Source organism: Electrona antarctica (genome assembly GCF_951216825.1).
Source record: "Electrona antarctica genome assembly, chromosome: 16".
NCBI classification, from domain to species: Eukaryota; Metazoa; Chordata; class Actinopteri; order Myctophiformes; family Myctophidae; genus Electrona; species Electrona antarctica.
In genome coordinates, this window is record NC_136797.1 from 30,692,154 (window position 1) to 30,713,323 (window position 21,170).

The following is a 21,170-nucleotide window of genomic DNA, read 5'->3' on the forward strand; positions in this document are numbered from 1 at the left end:
GTAGTTTGCCTCTGAGATGTAGTGAAGTGGAAGTATACTTACATTATTGAAAAATGGATACTCAAGTAAAGTAAAAACTACCTCGGCTATTGAGTAGTGCTTACTTACTTACGTACTTACTTACTTACTTACTTACTTACTTACTTTCCACCCTCTGTCTAAAGGCCTTCCGAGGTGTAAATATTTCCCATTGATTTAGCATTGTGAACATTGGCACATACCAGTACCCTCCATCGATCAGCTGACCGAGGGCTGCGCTGTGTGCTCTGTCCGTGGTGCTGAAGTCTCTCCCCGGGCCTCGGCTCCCGCTTGTGGGCTACTGGATTCGAATGAAAATCAACCGATAATCTCCAGTAGGTTACTCATCACCACGATCTTATCGACCTGCTGCATGTGTACTGGGAGCCTACTGGCTACAATTAGGCAATGCAGAGACGTCTGTTGTCCGACTAAATCTAACCCTAACTCTAACCCTAAACGTAACCCTATAACCTCCGTCTTAACCGGCCACGTTAAGTCCCCTAACCTCATATCAGTTTTAACCGGCCACGTTAAGTCCCCTAACCTCATATCAGTTTTAACCAGCCACGTTAAGTCCCCTAACCTCATATCAGTTTTAACCGGCCACGTTAAGTCCCCTAACCTCATATCAGTTTTAACCGGTCACATTAAGCCCCCTAACCTCATATCAGTTTTAACCGGTCACGTTAAGTCCCCTAACCTCATATCAGTTTTAACCGGCCACATTAAGTCCCCTAACCTCATATCAGTTTTAACCGGTCACGTTAAGTCCCCTAGGGCTCCATTTTCGTCACCGCTAAACCCCTTATCCCTAAACTTCGTTGTCTTTTTTTACTATTTTGCAAAACCTTTTTGAATAGTTAAAGTGGCCAGTCTACAAGCTCACAACATGTCAATGTAGATTGACTAGTTGAACTAATTCATGTTATAGCTGCTTTAAGAGGACAATTTTCATTTCAAGGACCCCCAGACTACGGACCCCCATTTAATGACATTTCTATCTCTGAGACCCCAATTGATATTGTAAAATCAATGCTAATTTAACTCTGAGAGTGTACAAATGGAGGTTCCATTTGTACACTCTCAGAGTTACAGACCCATAAGTGTCCATTTGGTTCCACACTTTCATTTAGCTGGGGACCCCCTAGAACTCACTCAAGGACCCCTAGGGGTCCCCGGACCCCACTTTGGGAACCACTGTAATAAAGGCCACGTGGCAGCGGTGGCCGAACGGATAGCGGCGCGGTCTTGATACCGGAAGGTTCCTAGTTCGAATCAGCCGTCCGACACGTTAAAATTACCACCGTTGAAGTGCCCTTGAACAAGGCATTGAACCACTACGATGAAATGTGTTCTATGAGCAGGGCCTTGCTGGAAACAAGTTCTTGAGCTTAGCCCAGATACCCTGGGTAAATATAGATTTCATTTCATTTCATTTCATTTCATTTCATTTCAAGGACTGTCATTACATCATTACGGTACAACCACAGTGACGGGCTGTATGGAGACATTTGGGCAGTGAACACTTTGACAAGTGGTGTCAGCAGTGGCATGTTGTCAACACTAGTGTAACACTGTGATAGCCTAAAGGTCAATTCATAGTCCAGACGTAGCATACACGGACCAGACTCCGCTGGGGTCAGCACAGACTAAACTGATGCTTCAGCAAACGTCTGGGCATGTCCGAGCAAAGCTCTCATTTGTGATTACGCCGTGCCCAGCATAGCAGCATGGCTTGGCACAAATCTGTTTCACATCGACATGCACATATCGCACTGAAAAGCTGTTTCAGCTGTTCTGTCTTTACACTTGGGAAAAGTAATGAGCTTTGCGTGCTTTCAACTTGCTCAAAAAATACAACCGGACAATACCGGACATTAAGCAAGTTCGCCAATTATAACGAAACTATTCCACAATCATTTAACACAACGCATTACTATAACATTCTTCAATATTCATCCGACAGAAGGAAAGCGAAAAATGTTTAGATATGTAAAATGTGCTAAATATTTTAATTGGCCGCGTATAATAGCCTAGAACTCTGCGATGATCAATTCAATTCACACACACGCACACACACACACACACACACACACACACACACACACACACACACACACACACACACACACACACACACACACACACACACACACACACACACACACACACACACACACACACACACACACCAGCTGCAGCAAAAGCAATAGTCTCTGCCATCCTGGCATAGATAATAATTCCATGAAATTGTCGTCAGTCTTGGTTATTTATCTTTTTGTGTCCGGGTAGCTCATCGAACCCATGACAAGGCTGCTCTACTAGGGAGGGGAGGGGCGGAGGGGGGCAGGGATGCTGAGATACAGCGCTTGCTCCATGCGCTGCCCGCCCCTCTATACCAGAAAGCATGCTGGCTGGGCCAGGCTAGCATACGAGTAGCACGGTTCGGGTGCGGAAATAGTACAGTAGTTCATCCCAGTCTAAATATATACGGACATGTACACCAATAAAGTCACAGAAGCTCAAATCACACCACATTGCCTCTTTGTATTTAAGTGGGAACTTTACATGCACATAATTAAAGAAAATAAGTCAATACCATCCATGGGGAAAGACAAAATCACTATACTGTCCAAAGTGATTCTTGGGGGAATTATGCTTATTGGATCACAGTCTCCCTTAGCCCTAATAGCATGCCAGTTTTGTTTATTGAGGCCTTCATGGTGTGCAACGATCAGAGCCAAATTAGCATGGTTTTGCATACAACACGATGGCAGGGATTCAGTTGCCACGGGAATATGTAGTGTGCCTTTGTAATTAAGGTAGCAGGTTGTCCGCCAGTGATTATTGAGCATGTTGTTTTTTCATCAAGAAATGACATGCCTGTAATGCAACTACTCCTTTGTTTTGTTTTCTCTTAATTTTTATCCCACAATTTTTGTAGCTAATTTTGTCACCCGGTGCCACTTGCCAAAGCTGTAATCCTGGTCGCTACTCTCCCTCTGCCGACCTGGGGAGAGCCCCAAACTGAGTTTATGCTTCCTTCAATGCATGAGAAGTGAGCAGGCCACTTCTTTTCACCTGACAGGGGGAGTTTCCCTGGTAGGATGTAGCGCATGGAAGGAACAACCCAGAGCTATAAAGGATAGAGACCGAACCGGAGCGTTAGCCCCGCCCCCCCAATATTAATTTCAGTGGAAGTTGCTCAGTGGCGTTTTGAAGCACCCGGAAGACTGCCGGAAGCATAATTATAACTCAATGGCACGAGCGAGCGGAAGTTTAGCCTAGCCTAGCCCCGGACGTCAATTTTGAGGTATGTTGTTCCAGGGACTCCCAGAAGCAAAGATTTGAGTTAAAAACATTCGCTCTGAAAAAAAATATATTCAAAGATTTGCGCCACATTTTCAAGATTTTCAAAAATAGCAGATCTACAAGCTTGTGGATCGCTTGTAGGGATAGGGTTAGTAATGGGGTGAGTTGGTCCAACGCAACGTCGGGCTAATGCGCTGTCGGAACAATGACATGGCACCAACCTATACACCTGTTGCCAATTACACTGAAGGAATAGGGAAGAAATGCAAGAATAGAAATGTTTCATGTCCTCACACTCTTGCATGCATCCTCTCTTGCAAACAGGAACTCATGAGAAACTATGACAGAAAATAACATCAGATATGTATAGTGGAGAAATCACAAAATTATAATATATATAGAAATGTAATGCATGTTAATCCTATGGGAGGTTGTGTTTAAGATTATTGTCATGCAGCTTTCACATTGCTATCCCGATAAGAGGGTTTTGCATGCAGATTTATCCAGAAGGTTGGCAGGTATTTACAAGTGCTGTTATCAGATTTTTGTTTCAACTGTGGATTAGAATGAAGAAAGCATCCATTTTAAAGTAGGCAGCGAACTCACACTGCAAATGAAAATATCCACTTATATGTTAGGTTCATCAAAGCATCACTTCCTCCATATCAATCAGTTCAGCAGAGAATAGAGGGTATGTGCGGGACATCATCATACCCAAAGTTATGCGGGAACGCCAACTAAGTGGCAAAAACTACTTTCTGGCTTTGACAGCCCATACATCCAAACAGAAATTTCTATTGCATTAAAACAACGTTCAACAGCGTTAAACTCACTTTACTACTCGATTCACTACTCACTTTATGCATGCGCATACCAACTATTGTCTTGGCGTTCTTCTGTTTGCTTCAGTACTGTATGTACTGGATTTGCAGTGCACGTTTATATTTATTCTCTGCGTTCTCACTTAAGAGAGTGTCAGACTGACTGCATGACTGCATGTGACTGGTCATGTCGCAAATTAAAACATTACACTTCATTACACTTGTGTGCTCCGAAAATTACTTTCGTGCAGGCTTTTTTCCGACTCTGGGGCTATTTTAGAAGCAGACATGCTCAAGCCACCAGTACACTCATTAGAACAAACGATCTCTGGTGGTGAGAAATGTTCTCATTCAGATCCAAGTGAAATCAGTGTGCTGGTTGTGTTGTGATTACGCTAATGTCTGTCTCTGTTTAGTCAAGTAAACATGAACAGTTGATGCTGGGAAAACCACATGGGAGGGAATGAAAGAAAATGGCTGCCCAAATAGCTAGCTGCTTCCCCATCATCAAGCAATCTGTTGCTAAAAAGCCATTACAAGAAGAAATAGAGAAAATCCTGTTTTGACATGATCAAGGGTCTACTGTAGATATATGAATATATAGTTCTATGTATACTTTATTATATTACAAATAGCAAAAGTATCCTTTCTACAAGCTCACAACCCGTCGTTGTCACGATGAGTGGAGAGCAGGACCCAAACGCCAAACGATAGAGAAGGCAGAGCAGTTAAACTCAAACAAGTCTTTATTAAACTAAAGGTTCCTGAAACAGGAGGAGTACAAGGAGGTGTACAAGTACAACTAGATTAAGTGCCCCTCGGGGCACAGGTCTCCACCAGGGCAGGTCAGGTTGTGGCCTCCTGGTGGCGCTAATAGGCCAATGTGAAATGGGTGCCATTTCTTCTTACGCCTTGGATGGCAATTGGATGATTTGAGGCATTTTGTTCCAAAAATGTGTTGGTGGTGCTATAACAGGCCAATGTGAAAAGGGTGGGATATATTCCTCAGCCTAGTAGGAAAGTCCATGAAAGATTTCGTGTAAATTGCACGCTGCGTTCATGATTTGAGGCTTTTTGTTCCAAAAATGTGTTTTGCAAAAATCCACCTGTTGGTGGCGCTATAAAAGGCCAATGTGAAAAGGGTGATATATATTCCTCAGCCTAGTAGGAAAGTCTGTGAAAGATTTCACATAAATTGCACGCTGCGTTCATGATTTGAGGCTTTTTGTTCAAAACAGGCCAATCCTGCAAACTTTGAAAGCCAATGTTAGACAATTAGGATGGAATATGAAATATCGGACAGATCCGGCTTGAACACATGACTATAGAGATAGTGTGTAACGATTTGCGGGATTTTTGGACAGAATCTGAGTAATATCAAAAAATTGTTTTTTCAAAAGTCGGCCTCCTGCATGGTGGCGCTATAACAGGCCATCCTGGAAAATTTGAGGCAGAGGTTCATCGTTGGCAGGGTTAACAGTGCCGGAGATTAGCTGTACACAGACAGACGGACGGACGGACGGACACACACAGACACACGTACACACCCGGACGGAGTGCAAAACATACTTAGTGAGGTAGCTTAGGGCCATATTTTAGAAAAATGTGGACGCGGCGGACAAAAGCACCACATTTTTTCCACATGCTCTCCATAACCATACGTTTCATTTTGGAAGGGGGGCCACGTCATCAAGATGTCAGAAGGCGGCCATCTTGGCGTTCAAAGATGGCCGCCATGTGATATCTATAAGTGCCACTATCTCGGCTTCTAAGCCACTTAGAAGGTCAATCTTGGTGTCAAAATATACATTATCTGGGTCAAGGAATGCAATAAGGTCATTGAGAATATCAGTAGACGTTTATTTGTGCCAATATTGAATAAATACAGAAAAATGGAGCAAGTGAATGGAAGATTATTAGCTTCACAGGATAACAACATTCAAAGTATCTGTCACATTTACAACTGCAAAGAGCTGTGCAATTCCAGTGTGCCTTCTTACATGAGCACCTTGCACCACAACCACTTTTACAACCGCACTTTGTCTATGGCGTCAAAAGCCTGCAATGAACTGGTAGAGTGCTCCACACAGGAAGCCAGACCTTGTTGTCGACATCCAATGTCCATCCTCATCCTTCTGGACTGGGTGTTGGCTGCTGGGCCAGATCAGACGTGGCCCAGATCCCAGACTGGTAGACAACTCGCTTCACGTGCTGCAGCAGTGCATCTTGCGTTGGTGGAATGTGTTCCATCGTTTTGTTCTTCTGGCAGAACAATTCTCACCGTGCTTCATTGACAGATTCCAAATCACTTGTTTTGTCATACATGACGACTGTAAAGTGCTCAAGAAGCTGAAAGTGTTGGGCATCTATGGTCACAGAAGTGTATGGATTTTCTGTCATGTACAGTAGGTGAAGGCCTGGGTGACCTCAGGGTAGGAATTCCAAGCCACCCATGCTGACTTCTTCCCTTTCCCACAGAATGCTGATGTTGTGTCACAGCCTGTGTAACAGTGGAAGACGGGAAGTGCTGTTATATGGTAAATGGTGCATTTATATAGCGCCTTTATCCAAGGCGCTTTACATAGATTGTGCATTACATTCACCCATTCACACACACATTCATACACCGATGGCGGCGGAATCCATGCAAGGCACCAACCAGCACATCAGGAGCAATTAGGGGTTCAGAGTCTTGCTCAAGGACACTTCGACACTAACTCTGGGGGAGCCCGGGTTCGAACTGGCAACCTTGCGTTTACCATCCAGCCACTCTACCCCTGAGCCACCGCCGCCCAGCATTGCAGATGGTGTTTATATGAACATTGGTATAGTTTTTGCCAGTGCCAAAAGCGACCCAGGTGTCTGCAGCTGGATACTTGGTGAGCAGGGCATGGAACTTACCGATGAGGATAACGACAACATCCGTATCCACAGTGCGTATCAAGCAGGTACAATAGCCATGTTCCAGGGCATCAAGCAGGTGAATCACTATCCTGGTGTCTGCCTCTTCATGGTTACATGGCAGCATGGAGTGGCTGGTGTCTGTGCCAACCACTGTGATGCCAGATGTAATAAAGACCTGCTTGCCCTCTGGCCAGACAGTGGATGCAATCTTCTCAGAGAGAAAAGAAAAGAGTTCCTTGTTTATAGGATCACGCAGGAAATCTGACCAATTCCCCGGCAGCTTGTTCTGACCAGCCACCTTCCGTCGGATCCCTTTGCCTCGCTTCTCTCTTATTGACTCTTTTATGCTGGTGGTGATGTAAGTATTCCAGACCACATCAACTCTCCAGGTGTTTCATGATGTGGGGAACAAAGACACAACTGGCGTATTGGTCAAATGTGGCAATGTTGGTAGTGGACAGGAAGTGCACCACTGCAGCTGGTCCAGGATGGACATTGGATGTCGACATTGGTTGTCGACAACCAGGTCTGGCTTCCTGTGTGGAGCACTCTACCAGTTCATTGCAGGCTTTTTCGCCATAGATAAAGTGTGGTTGTAAAAGTGGTTGTGGTGCAAGGTGCTCATGTAAGAAGGCACACTGGAATTGCACAGCTCTTTGCAGTTGTAAATGTGACAGATCATTTGAATGTTGTTATCCTGTGAAGCTAATAATCTTCCATCTCTCCATGCTCCATGTGTCTGACTGTTGAAGATGATGTAAATATGTTGCTAGAATGACCGTATTTATTCAATATTGGCACAAATAAACGTCTACTGATATTCCTTATTGCATTCTTTGACCCAGATAATGTATATTTTGACACCAAGATTGACCTTCTAAGTGGCTTAGAAGCCGAGATAGTGGCACTTATAGATATTACATGGCGGCCATCTTTGAACGCCAAGATGGCCGCCTTCTGAAATCTTGATGACGTGGCCCCCCTTCCAAAATTAAATGTATGGTTATGGAGAGCATGTGGAAAAATGTGGCGCTTTTGTCCGCCACGTCCACATCATTTTGCTAAGCTACCGGACTAACTCTCTCCCCATGCCTTCAGCCTGGTGGAGACAATAACTGACGGTTGAGGCTCATACCACAAACACACACACAGGTGAACTCAAAGTACATACAGGACACAGAAACCGCTACAAGGGTAGTAAGCCTAGTAGACATGAAGCACAAGACAAGAACACTGCTACTAAAAAAATAAGATACATAACTTAGGGAAATATAAGACCTAAACCCCTAATACAGAAACATAGAGCTACAGAAACTGGCAAGTAACATGACGTGTGTGTAGTAGCCAGTGGCTAGAGATCCTATAGCCTGCGAGGTTGTAATCATGACGGATCCCATAGTCCGAACTCCAAATAAGGGTGTTTAGTACACAAAAAAAAACAGAAGATGAAAAAATTAAGCTTACATTTTGGGAATGTGAAAAACGGGCTTCCTCACTGTCCGTGTGCAAGTTGAGATCAATTGCTCAACCCACTGAGATGAACGATGCGGATTTGCGGACGACTGACTGACTGACTGATGGACAGACTGACAGACAGAGGTTCCTTATAATAGGATAATCGTATTCCGACACACATATTCATTGACGAATTACTTAAGTCAGATAATGGTGATTATCATCCATCTCTTCTCCCATCCAATTGCAGCGGCAGTGCCATTTATCTCCTCTTTACTTGCTTTGAGCGGTCATTAAACTGTGCTTGGAGCTGGGAAATAAACCACTGAATCATATCGCAGGTTCCATCTGCTGGCCTGCCTAATCTGGGGCAGAAGGGCCCCAATACATATGGCTGCCACATATGTTTGCTGTGCTAATCGGCAGAGCCGGTGCCATGAAGAGGATGTACTTACGTAAAATGAATTGATATGTAAGGGAGAGGGACATGCACTGTTGCAGCAAAGAGGGAATTGGGAACCAGAGTGAGGGGAGAGAGATTCTGGTTGCTGCAGCAAATCTGATAATCATTTGCAGTTCTCTTGGCATTGTTATTATAGCTGCACATTGTGTGTGTGTGTGTGTGTGTGTGTGTGTGTGTGTGTGTGTGTGTGTGTGTGTGTGTGTGTGTGTGTGTGTGTGTGTGCATGCTGCAAAAAAAGCATTGGAACAAAGGTATTAGCTGAATCAGCATACACCTGTGCGCGTGCATGCATGCACAATTGCACATGCATGTGTGAGTGCGTGCGTGGCGTGCATGTATTGTATGTATGTGAGAGCTGCAAGCCTCCCTCAAGAAAAGCAGTCGTATATATTTCTGACTTTGAAAAATTGGGATGTTTGGATTTTTCTCGAGAAAGGCTTCAGCGATGCTAAAATGTGTAATAATCTACTGTATATCTGATAGGGACAATATGCTGTGATTTATGGGATTAAACAAAACAATAATGGTTTTGCTCTTGTCCGGTGGGAACGCTTAGTAATGCATTTCTGTCAGAACCCAGACCTGTTCGGAATGCATCTTGCACTGCACAGTGGTGGAAAGTAACTAAGTACACTTTTTTAAGTACTGTACTTTAATTTCCAATACCTTTACTTCTACACCACTACATCTCAGAGCCAAAAAAATAACTTTTTCTCCACTACAATTATTTGAAAACTTTAGTTACTAGTTCCTTTGGGGATTTTAATTTTGATTAGAAAACACAGGCTACACTAGTAACCACTTCATTTCGGCAAAAAATAGCCGAAATACAAGCTCACAAATAATGCGTCGCGATGCGATGCATTTGTGAGCAGACAACATTGAAGCTGATAATTGGGTACAGATAGAGTACCCAATTATCAGGCCTGACTGGCTGGAATTTTGCAACTCACCTGAAAATGGATTTTCAGTTTATTAAAGAGCTGGAAAGACCAAAAGACCTGTGTTACTGAACAAACACTCTATAGCAATGATTACTATAAGAATATAGTGCTTTAACCTGTCAACAAAAAAGAATAGGAAAAAAACATGTTGTTTTAACCACTTAAGTCCTACATACTTCCTGATTGGGATCCATATTCATCTCCTATGGATATAGATTACGTTAAATGTGACTCAATCGACAGTCCAAAGGGAGAGGGTTGAGAGGACTAGTGGTGCAGGGAATAGGGCAGTAAAAGACATGCACAGGCTGATTGAAGCAAGCTGATCTTCTCTCACAGAATTGGAACTAAGTAATAGGTCAATTTATGGGGCCCAAGGAGCTATTCAGGGCTAAATCATTGTGAGAGTCCTTGAGATCCGGGGATGGAATGGAAAGGTTTGGATGGAAGCTCTGGGTAGCTGCTGTTATTATTAAATAATATATTCGGTAATATTTAACAATGCATTCTTCTTTTCATTTTGTCGATGTTCATAATTATATTTCTATCATTTACATATATTTTCATATTACTTTTCTACATGGAACACTTCATTTGTTTCATGTCATATGCTATTCAATGGTCTATGCACGAACTGGCTGAGCCACCAGCCACCACTGTATTACAAATTATAATACAGATTTCAACATTTCAACTTTTCAAAGTAAGATCCAATCATGTTGAAATCGATCATTTACCACAGACAGGCAGACAGACACACAGACAGACAGACAGACAGACAGACAGACAGACAGACAGACAGACAGAGCTAATAGATTTGTAATCTTCAGTGTAGCAGTGTAGGCTTTGAGAAATTATTATTATTGTCTCCACCAGCCAGGCCGAAGGCATGCCGGCATGGGGAGAGAAAGTATGTTCTGCACTCTGTGTGTGTGTGTGTGTGTGTGTGTGTGTGCGCGTGTGTGTGTGCGTGTGTGCGTGTGTGCGTGTGTGCGTGCGTGCGTGTGTGCGTGCGTGCGTGCGTGCGTGCGTGCGTGCGTGCGGGATGCCACAGCTGAACCTCTGCCCCAAAGTTTTCACATTGGCCTGTTATAGCGCCACCAGGGGGCCGCTTTTTGCAAAACACATTTTTGACAGTACACCTACAGATTTTGTCCAAACATCACGCATATTGGTACACAGTCTCTCTATAACCATTCAACGAAACAGGTCTTCAGGACTCCATCCTGATTGGCTAAGATTGGCTTCCAAAGTTTGCAGGAGTGGTCCGTTTCAGACAAAATGCCGCAAATCATGAACACATTGTGTGATTTCTGTGAAATGTTGCATGCACATTCCCACTAGGCTGAGGAAAAAATGGCACTAGAAAATTGTCAACTCAGCCTCATGGTGGCGCTATAACTGGCTGATTAGTGTTTTTACCTATAACTGTGTAAAACCCTCACACTCCCTGGAGGAAAAACCTTTGCCTGGAACTTTTCCACATCTGCTCTTTATAGTGCCGCAGGTGGCTGACATATGTAAAACACATGTTCTTATCCTTCAGATTGTATCTGAATGTCACGCAAATCGGTACACATGATCTCCATAGTCATGTGATCAAGACGGGTTTGTTTGATTTCTCATATTCCATCCCGATTGGCTTCCAACGTTTTCAGGAGTAGCCCGTTTTGTACCCGTTTTGTACAAAATATACCGCAACTCATCAACGCAGTGTCCGATTGCGGTGAAATGTGTATATTCGCATATTCCCACTACGGAAGAAATGCCACTTGACAGTTTTCAAATCAGCCTCATGGTGGCGCTAGAACAGGCCAAGTCGCGTCTTCACATACAGTATAACTGCACCGATCTGCGTACAACGTTGTATTCACACTCCCTACACCTCAAAGGAAAAAATCTGGCCTGCATTTTTCAATTCTGCCTTTTCGAGCACCACCAGGAGGCCCATTTATGTGCAACACTTTTTTTATATTAGTCCTTCAGATTTTATCCAAATATCAACCCTGGTGGAGACCTGTGCCCCAAGGGGCACTTCTAGTTAGTAGGTTATTCTATTTTTTAATAGCAGTTTTCAAACCACTTTTGCAATAGCTTGATAAGCAGTAAAGCAATGATGCTATGGTAAGGGAACAAATCTGCAACAAAAAGAATGTGAGATAAATTGTTGTCTGACCGTATAAATTATGGTTAGGTTGTTTGAAACATCCTGTCTAACGCAGGCTAGAGGTCCTTTGTCCACTGACTTGTTTAAACATAGAAACAGCTGACGGTGCTCATTATAACGTATAGGGCCTGTAAAGCAGGTCTCAACCTCCTTGGTTGATGGTCATTATGACCCAGCCAGGTGACACCTCATCCTGTTCCACGGATGTCACAGCTCTCAGATAAGGATCCTCCAATGAGCGGCTCGCCTGCTCTCTCTCCTCATTTAAGGTCATAAACACCCCTGTTTCTATGTCACTGAAGTGTATATATTGTGTAGGAGGACAGAATGCTGTAGAAATGTATGTCCGGATGCTGCCAGTGCAGTTCTCATGGGAGCACTACTATTAAAAAAGACTGTCTCATCACATTCTGGTCTCATCCTTGTATAGAAGTCATCTCTGAGTCATATTGAGATTTCTATGACAAACATTATGCATTTTCAAAATTGATTTAAAAGATACCATTGCTTTTGGCCAGTGTATACCCCGAGGTTTCTAAGCTCCTTGTAATTCACATGATATGTATTCTGTACACTTTCCTGGAGAGCTGGCATGATGCTATGTCTGTCTTTTCCCCAGTAAATGTCTTTGATGGTATCGAGGGAAATATACCCACGATGAAACACGTTCATGAACTTCATGAACACATTGGGGTTTTTATTGATGTGGCTCAATGAGAAAAATGAAAGGACTACTTTTTTTTTTTTTTCGGGAATGCGAGCCAAAGGAAGATAAGCACAAATTGGAATTGATAGTAGCTTTTGTTGTTTAACTGTCCCCGTTTTTCTCAGTCTCTCCCTCCCTCGTTCCTCATTATTTACACACCTAATCTGGAATATACCATTGCATATACAATATAGTGTTTATGGAATAAATTAGCCCACACAGACATGAGTGGCAACACTGGTTTGATACTCGTCTAGATGCAGACACTAACATTTCCTATACACAATTTCTAGACACAGCCAGCGTTATGTAAACAGACTAACAAACTGAAAACAGGTCAGCTTCTATCTATCTTTCGTATCTATCTATCTATTGTGAATTTACATTTGTATCTCCATACACAGTAAGAACGCAGTAGGAATATTATTCTTAATGTGTTAACTCATGTCAGTCCAAGTGCAGGGGTCTTCTTAAGCTTACATTTTTTTAAATATTTTTTTGTAATTGTTAGTTGTCTCTTTGTGTACTCTGGCCTGTATGTTTCATGCATTCTGCCTTGCTGCCATTCCACCTCAATTTACCTCGGGATCGATAAAGTTTGATCTATATACTGTATCTACCGGAGCAATGGGTCGTTAACCTTAGAGTTTAGAGTTATCCTTGCCGTTACCCTTCTAGTACCTTTGGCCGCATGCAGCAGTCAGTGAGTTTCACACAAACACGCATATACTGTATGCATGCATTCGCATGCACGCACGCACGCACGCACGCACGCACGCACGCACGCAAATATGACCTCGAGGCAAGACAGACAGACAGACAGCATATGTGATTGTTTCTTGTGCACGTGAATGCACACCTGTGAAGTGGGTGTGTGATCATTAAGCCTGCATATATAATGCTTTTTCATATTTTATTTCATGGGCTGAACAATTATTTTCAAGCATACTGTACATTGTGCACAAAGGACAATGCAACAAAACATAGGCTAGTCTAATTTTGAGGTACAATATATCCAGGATGATAGCAAAATTCTAGGCCGAAATTTCAATTAGTGCCTTGTGATGTCTCCTACAACATGATACAGTTTATTGAACATCCTAGAAAGCCCAAACATGCTGAATTCGATTTACAAACCTGTCTTACTAGGAGGGTGTCAAAACCTAAATTGGCTCTGAAGTCAGTGCACGGTGTGTGAGCACAGCTCACAGCAGATTTTGCAGTGAATATATTTTTTAATAAAAACAAAATACCAGCATACAGCCAATCAGCCACTGATTTTAATGCTTGGTGACATTTTATTTTAGTACCACTGATGAGGCCTCATTCACACGTATCAAACACCGATCAAACAAATGTTTGGTCATTTTTTAGTTTTTTGAGGCTTCATACACACATAAAGAACAACTGTTCTGTGCTCTGCCTGTGTTTCATGGCCGCCTCAATGCTTTTCCAATGGAAGGATGGATGCAGGGGAGGGGGGCAATCAAACACGTGTTTGGTCAACATTTGTTGACATTTGTGTTTGCTGATTGCTGGTGGTGTTCTGCCCCTCCCCATCAAACAAAAATGTTTGGTCAAACCATGTGACTCCCAATGGAAAAGCATTGTGGTGGCCTAAATACGATGGTGTTTGATACGTGTGAATGAGGCTTCTAAACTTTGCAGTGAACTTTTGTGCTAAAGTGCAAATTAAAAGGTTGCTCTTTTTGAGAGCTTATTTTTAACTGAAAAATAAATTAACAATCCCAAGGATAAGTAACACTTATCCTTTTGCTTAGGATATGGTTTTGTCCAATATAGGCAATGCATGTTACATGGTTTTACATGGAGTTATGGCTGTTATTTAGCTGTTTCTGTGGCTTGCTGTGAACTATGTTTACTATTACTCCACCAGCATGATTGAACTTGTCTTTAAATTAATTAACAATCAGCAGTGTTCACTGAATGTAATCATAGTGGCAATAAAAAGAAACATCTTAATACATTATTTTCTCTCTTTTTTTTTTTTTTGCTTTGTGCCCTTGATGTGAATCACACTGATTATTGTTCAGCTTTGTTTTTAGTGAGGGAATTCATTTAAAATGTATACAACCCATGTCCCTCAATAATATAATTTTAAATTGTCTCTAATGATGATTGAACTCTAGCACAGTTTGAGTTTCGCTTTGCCTGATATAGCCCCTTGGCAAATAGGATAGTTTGATGCTGATCTCTCTTCCTAGTTAGCAAACACAATTGCAACCCATGGAGTTAGCCCATGGCTATACTTGGCATTAGACCCTGATTAGATAATATAGAGTCTTCATTTAGGACTTAGGATTCAGGAGTCCTGCAGAAAAACCTGGCTGTCAATTCTATCCTTAGGGCAGTGGTAATTGATTACGTACTGATTGTTTTGTGTGTGTTTTCCTCCTCACTCTCGCTTTCTTCCCCGTGTACTTTCAACTGAGTGAGGTAGCAATGCCAGTCTGTGGATCTTAAGCCTGATGTATTGTTGCATGTGGGTGGCCTGAAAATAGCAGATCTACAAGCTCACAATGCGTCCTAATAATAGTAGGAGAGCCACCATGGTTGTAACACTTTGCACGTTTCACTCTTTTACTCAGAGATCCTTTTATCTACATAATGTAATATGTTCAGGCAACGGACCTACACAGGTCTGCTATCATAAATCACTTCAAGTTTTTCAATTGATGAAACAGGTCAGGAGTTATTAAACCGAACGTGGACGCTGTTCCAGTGTTACATTTGTTGCGCATAAGGGATTAATTGTAACGGCATGCGCGATAAATGTAACAACGCTAAAAAACACCATTAAACATATCGTTTTCAGCTTAAATCAATTATATTTCATTGAAGCAACTCTTTAACATTGTTTTCATACCATGGATGTGGATTACCGGCTGTACCAGTTTGATTGTTTGAGTCAATGCATGGGAAAATACATTGATTACACAAAAAAGATAAAACGTTTGATTGATTGAGTTGTACAATGTTATACAACGCTAAACTAATTTAGAATACACTCTGTAATTGAACGACAGCTGACTGAACATAATATTGACGTATTACCATACCAATATTGGTATGGCGTGTGTTACAATTGAACCACTTTGCAAGTCCTTCTTTGGCATGGCTTACAGACCAGAACTAACGTGCATTGTGTCTAAACACGATGCAAACTAATGAAGAACATAAGCATGAAGACATCCATGAGGATTTTTACTCACCAACATCAAAGAAAAAAATCACACCCGTGTGAACTGAGTGGTGTAAGGTTTTATATAGCATGATCAGCTGTGGTCTGACGTAATGTCTAACGTAATGAAATAAGGTAAGGTATTATGTAGCCTGATCAGCTCTGATCTGACGTAATGAAATCACACCCGGATGTGATTTCACAACTGGCTTTTTCTGTGCAGAGAAAATGACCATGGTTGCTACGGTCATCCAGTTCACCCGGGTGTGATTTAATTACGTCAGAAATTATTTTGAACATAGCAACCATGCTCATTTTTTTCTGCACACAAAAGCCAGTTGTAGGAGTGGTTTACACCACTCAAAAATTGTAGCGCACAGGTGAACAGTTTTTTGCCAATAATTCCCAGGATGAAGGTAGACACTTGATACTTCCTGGGCACGTAAAGTAGGATGCTGTACACATACTGACGCGATGACGTCATGAGGGCGTTGACCAATCAAGAGATAACGTGCATGTTACAACCATGACGTGTTACAACCATGTGCGGCTCTCCCCTACAACACATTGTGAGCTATTGTAGGTGTGGGACACCATTGTACAACTAAGTATAAATCAAGCTACAGTATATAGTGCGTGGCAGTGAGCTCAGATGCAAGCATATAGAACAAACTTTTTTCACATGTTTTCCACGTGAAAATAAGCTATTTTTGGCAAGTGACACAGAAAAAAATATAGGCTTAACTGTATTTTGAAGAAACAGATTTTATACGGGTAGATTTTATATGTGTATTTGAATTTACTTCTATCAATCTGTTTCACTTGATCATCAAGTATTTAATATCAGATCCAAAAACTCAAAGTACCCTATTTGACAACACTGGTTTTTTTTTAGATGAGATTTGGCTTTGCATAGGATATAAGTGTATAGGATATACAGTGGATAACTATAACCATTGTTTACGAATAGTTTCCTGTGTGAATTTCCACAGAGAGTTTGCACGTTGGAAGGTGAGGAACACAGCGATTGAGAGGAGGGACCTGATCCGGAACCCTGTGCCGCTGATGCCAGAGTTCCAGCGAAGCGTCCGGCTGCTGGGCCGCAGACCCTCCACTCAACAGTTCATTGACACCATCATCAAGAAGTATGGAACCCATATCCTCATCTCAGCCACCCTGGGAGGTAAAAGAGATTCACTGTTCACTTTCATGCTTGTACCGATTTTTGCCAGGTGCTTGAAAAGCGCCTGGACTACATGTTCACCTACCTCTACTAGCGACCGTAGTAGACACTTTTTCATGATTGGCTGCCTGCCTGCCTCTAGGCTGCCTCTAATGGGAGACTTACCCATGAAAACCCATAGTCTGGACGGCATAAGTCCCATACTCTGAACGCCGCAACGTCAAGCCGTATTGGCTGCATGCTCTGAACGCTGCAACGTGAAGCCGTGAGCTGAGGCAAAGGCTGCGGCACACAAACTAATTATAGATGTTCATAGACGAGAACTTCTGCACCTGGCAGTTATGAGTCATTCTTGTTTTTTTTACACACCATTGGAGGGTTACAAACAAATGTTTAATGGTTTGTTTTGTTCAGTAGGGATAGTAGGGTTCAGTAGGCTGATTAGGTTCCATTCATGAAGACTAATGCCCGGCCCAGCAAAGCATGTTTGCTACTACGTGGCTTATTTCTAACCTATAATGTTTTCAGATACATATATGCGGAGATTTTCAAAAACAAAATCGAAAAGGCTACCCGTGTAGGTGTGTACGAAGCCTGAGAGTCTTGAAGCCCAGTTACTGTAGCTACACCCAGCTGGACCAAAAGGGTTTGAATTCAGATTCGCCTACCGGTAGCTGCACTTGTTAATTGTCTTGACATTTGTGACCAATTTTGACTGAGGGACTGCTTCAAATTGGCATATTTTGACCCACCAGTTTTGGAGATATGGCTTATTGAATAATGATTTGCTGCAGCGAGTTGAGAAAACAGGCTTGTTCACTTCTGTGGTCTCTAACATTACACCTAGCTACATGTTTAAGCATTTATTTCATATTTACATGTCGATTTCAGCTCTGACACTTATTTCAGACATGCTCTAGTATGTGAAAAGCTGGAATTTGCGCGATGGCAGGCTCTCAGTCAAATCTGGTCACATTTAATTCCAAATACACATAGAACACTTAGAATTACAAATAGTTGTCATTGTTATCAAATGATGAAACTATTATATTAACTATTCTTTCCACACGTATACAAATGTCCTCAACCCTATAACACTGACTAGTGCTCAGACGTTGCTGTGCACATCTTCTGAATCTAAACAATAGCTTTAAGGATTATAATCACCCTTTTTGAGATGGAAAGCACTGAAAGACACGCACGCACGCACGCGCACGCACGCACGCACACAGACACAGACACAGACACACACACACACACACACACACACACAGAGATTAAGCCAGGTCTATACCAAGACATCCCTTTCTAAGGAGATCTCATTTGAAAGGAGATTTTTTTTTTTCTTCTTTTTTTGGAATAGGCTTAGCCTGTGTCCATGGAACTGGTCCTCGGTGCTTTGTGGTTAGTCCCATTGTCCAATAACAACAGAGCAGTTTTAAATATACTTTCTTTACTCGGGTACTGATACCTCAAACAGACGAACTGAAGCTTGAAGCATTTAGCAGGCAAAGAACTGCTGTAGCAGGTTTTTTCCCCCATTTTTAAATCTGGGAGTTCACTTGAATGTCAAACACTTGGCTTTAATAATTCAGCTAAGTCGTAGAGAGGGAAATCATGGGTGGGGGGTTTAGAGTTGCAATATCATATACACAGCCCTGCAAGGTGATTCACCCCGAGACACTAATTATGGAAATCAGAAATATGATATTCTGGTGAAATATTATATGATGGTAAAATATAAATAAGTGCAGCCAAGCCTAGGGGGAATGATTCACCGCTGCCACAGATGCACTATTGGTGATTAAAAGTAGATGATAAATGAGAAATGATTACAGTCTCCTAGCCCTTTAACAACTTAACAACAAGCCCTATTGTTATTTATCTTTCATTATTTTTAAATTAAAGTATTTATTTTCTTTGTTTTTCATTTTGAACATTAAGAATCTTCAACAGTTTCTCAAAATAGGGATGCCAGGGTTGATGTGGTTAAACGTCCTGTCCACATGTGGTTTAAATCCTCAAAAGATAACAAATCTCGTCCCCAAAATGTCCCTAAAGAAGCTTTTCAGTACCCCTTTCTTTGCTCTATCTTTGCCCTCATTTACTATTCCATATTCTATGAATTATGCATTATGTTTGATCCTCCAGAATCTGGGTAATCCAGAGTGTCCGCAGACAATCCACATCAAACGTATCGCGATGAAAACAATGCAGGTTGGTGTCGAGTCATGGGGGAACACTTGTTTTGTTTCACTCAAAATCCATGCGTACATGTAGCTTCCTCATCTCTGCCTACCATCCTCCCCAGCGTCTCTGTGTCGAGGAAATATAACATCTGCACGTCATCTCCAACCCTGAGGGCACTTTGTTGAGAGTCACAGCCCAGTATACCCTCATCCCAATCTTAGCCCCCCCCCCCCCACATCCCATTAAAAAGCACCATAATATGATATGAACTGATATACCTGTGGAGTATAGCAGTGTTCTGAAAGCAGGCCCTTCAGGCCAGCCCTCCATCCCACTCCAAGTTCACTAGTATGTCTTAAGTGATAATGGAAGGAATGGATGATGATGCTCTTCTCAACCATTTCCGCTCCATGAGTGCTAGGAACCACTGTGGCATAAAGTGAAGTGTTGTGTTTTTTAGTTTTTCAGTTTTTGGGAGGGGGGAGGATGTAGAGTTAGAGGGGATGGTGGTGCTGCACCATCCCACAGACATTTTACTTGACTATTAATTGCCACAATTGCGATTAGCAATATGATTGTGTTAGCATTTATATTTCTGTTTGGATTTTAGACTTTGTAAACATACAGTATATGGCAAATAATTTCAATATGACCAATAACCAATCATCAAAATAAATAATCTACTATGGCCAACCATATTCAATCATTTTTTTAGATTCAAAATGTATTAAACAATAGTGGAAATAGCCAATCCACTTGTAGATCAGCCATTTACACTATTTTGAAAATGTAGGATGAATTTTCTTTCTACGTGGATTATGCAAAAATAATTGCGATTATTGCAAATAATTGCAATTAGATGGTTACAATTAACATGTTTTGTATACGTTTGTGTATGCATATTCATATTGGCACACACATATTGGTGCTAGGGCTGCAGACTTATATGGCTAAAATGATAATCCAGATGATTATTTTGCTGAATATTGTAATTTAAACTGGCATCCCTGTTTTGTCATTATTATTATAGGCAAACATTTTCCAATCAATCAAAATCAACAATGTTCAAAAATAGCCAATCTACAAGCTCACAGCACGGTGCGATCTCGTTGTGTGTTGTATACTGTACTGTAAGTGTTTTTCTGCTATTTGCTGTATGATCACATCCAGTATATATAGTGCTGAGTGGTTAAGCATGAAGATTATTGACCATGATTTCCGGTGGAAAAAGGCGATTTATAATAATGTGTTTATCTGTGCTATATCTTTGGCCATAATGTTCCCTGTGATTTTATTGTGCCTCAGTGAGCCTAATGGAAGGGGAGATTAGTTCTACAATCTTCTGGTTATTAATCCTTGAGTAATGGTGATATGAGGGCAAGGTGCAACAGCTGCCCAATTAAGATGTTTGAATTAATTGCCAAGTTTCTCGATGACATAATTATTGTGGAACCCTACAATGACGATTTTCAATTACTTTTGATTAATTGTGCAGATTAGTTTGTGCCATAGGCACAGTGCAGAATGTTGACTTTTGGTTGAAAAATGCTTTTGGCACTGCAATCGTGTTAGATCCTTTCTGTTCAGCATTTAAGTGTAATGTTTTCGATAAGCTGGCCCATAATCCTACACTTAGCACCATAATTGAACACTCAGGGATCTTGTTCCTCTAAACTCCAATTTGCACTTCAAAGCCTCATTACCATGTGTATATACAGTATATTCCATTAAACAATAGGATTTCTTTGGATATACCGCTTGTACTGTATGTGGATTCCTCATTATATATGTGGTGCCATGCA

At 41.8% G+C, this 21,170-nt stretch overlaps 1 protein-coding gene across 2 annotated transcripts in view; it reads left to right on the forward strand.

The window, feature by feature from the left end:
* Positions 1-21,170, forward strand: part of brinp1 (bone morphogenetic protein/retinoic acid inducible neural-specific 1) — a 262,147-nt gene that overhangs the window by 169,249 nt on the left and 71,728 nt on the right. For both annotated transcript variants that reach the window (XM_079524433.1, XM_079524432.1), the window contains one exon: positions 16,988-17,178. In XM_079524433.1, coding sequence (XP_079380559.1) covers positions 16,988-17,178 — 191 coding nt within the window. The remainder of the gene's footprint in view (positions 1-16,987; positions 17,179-21,170) is intronic.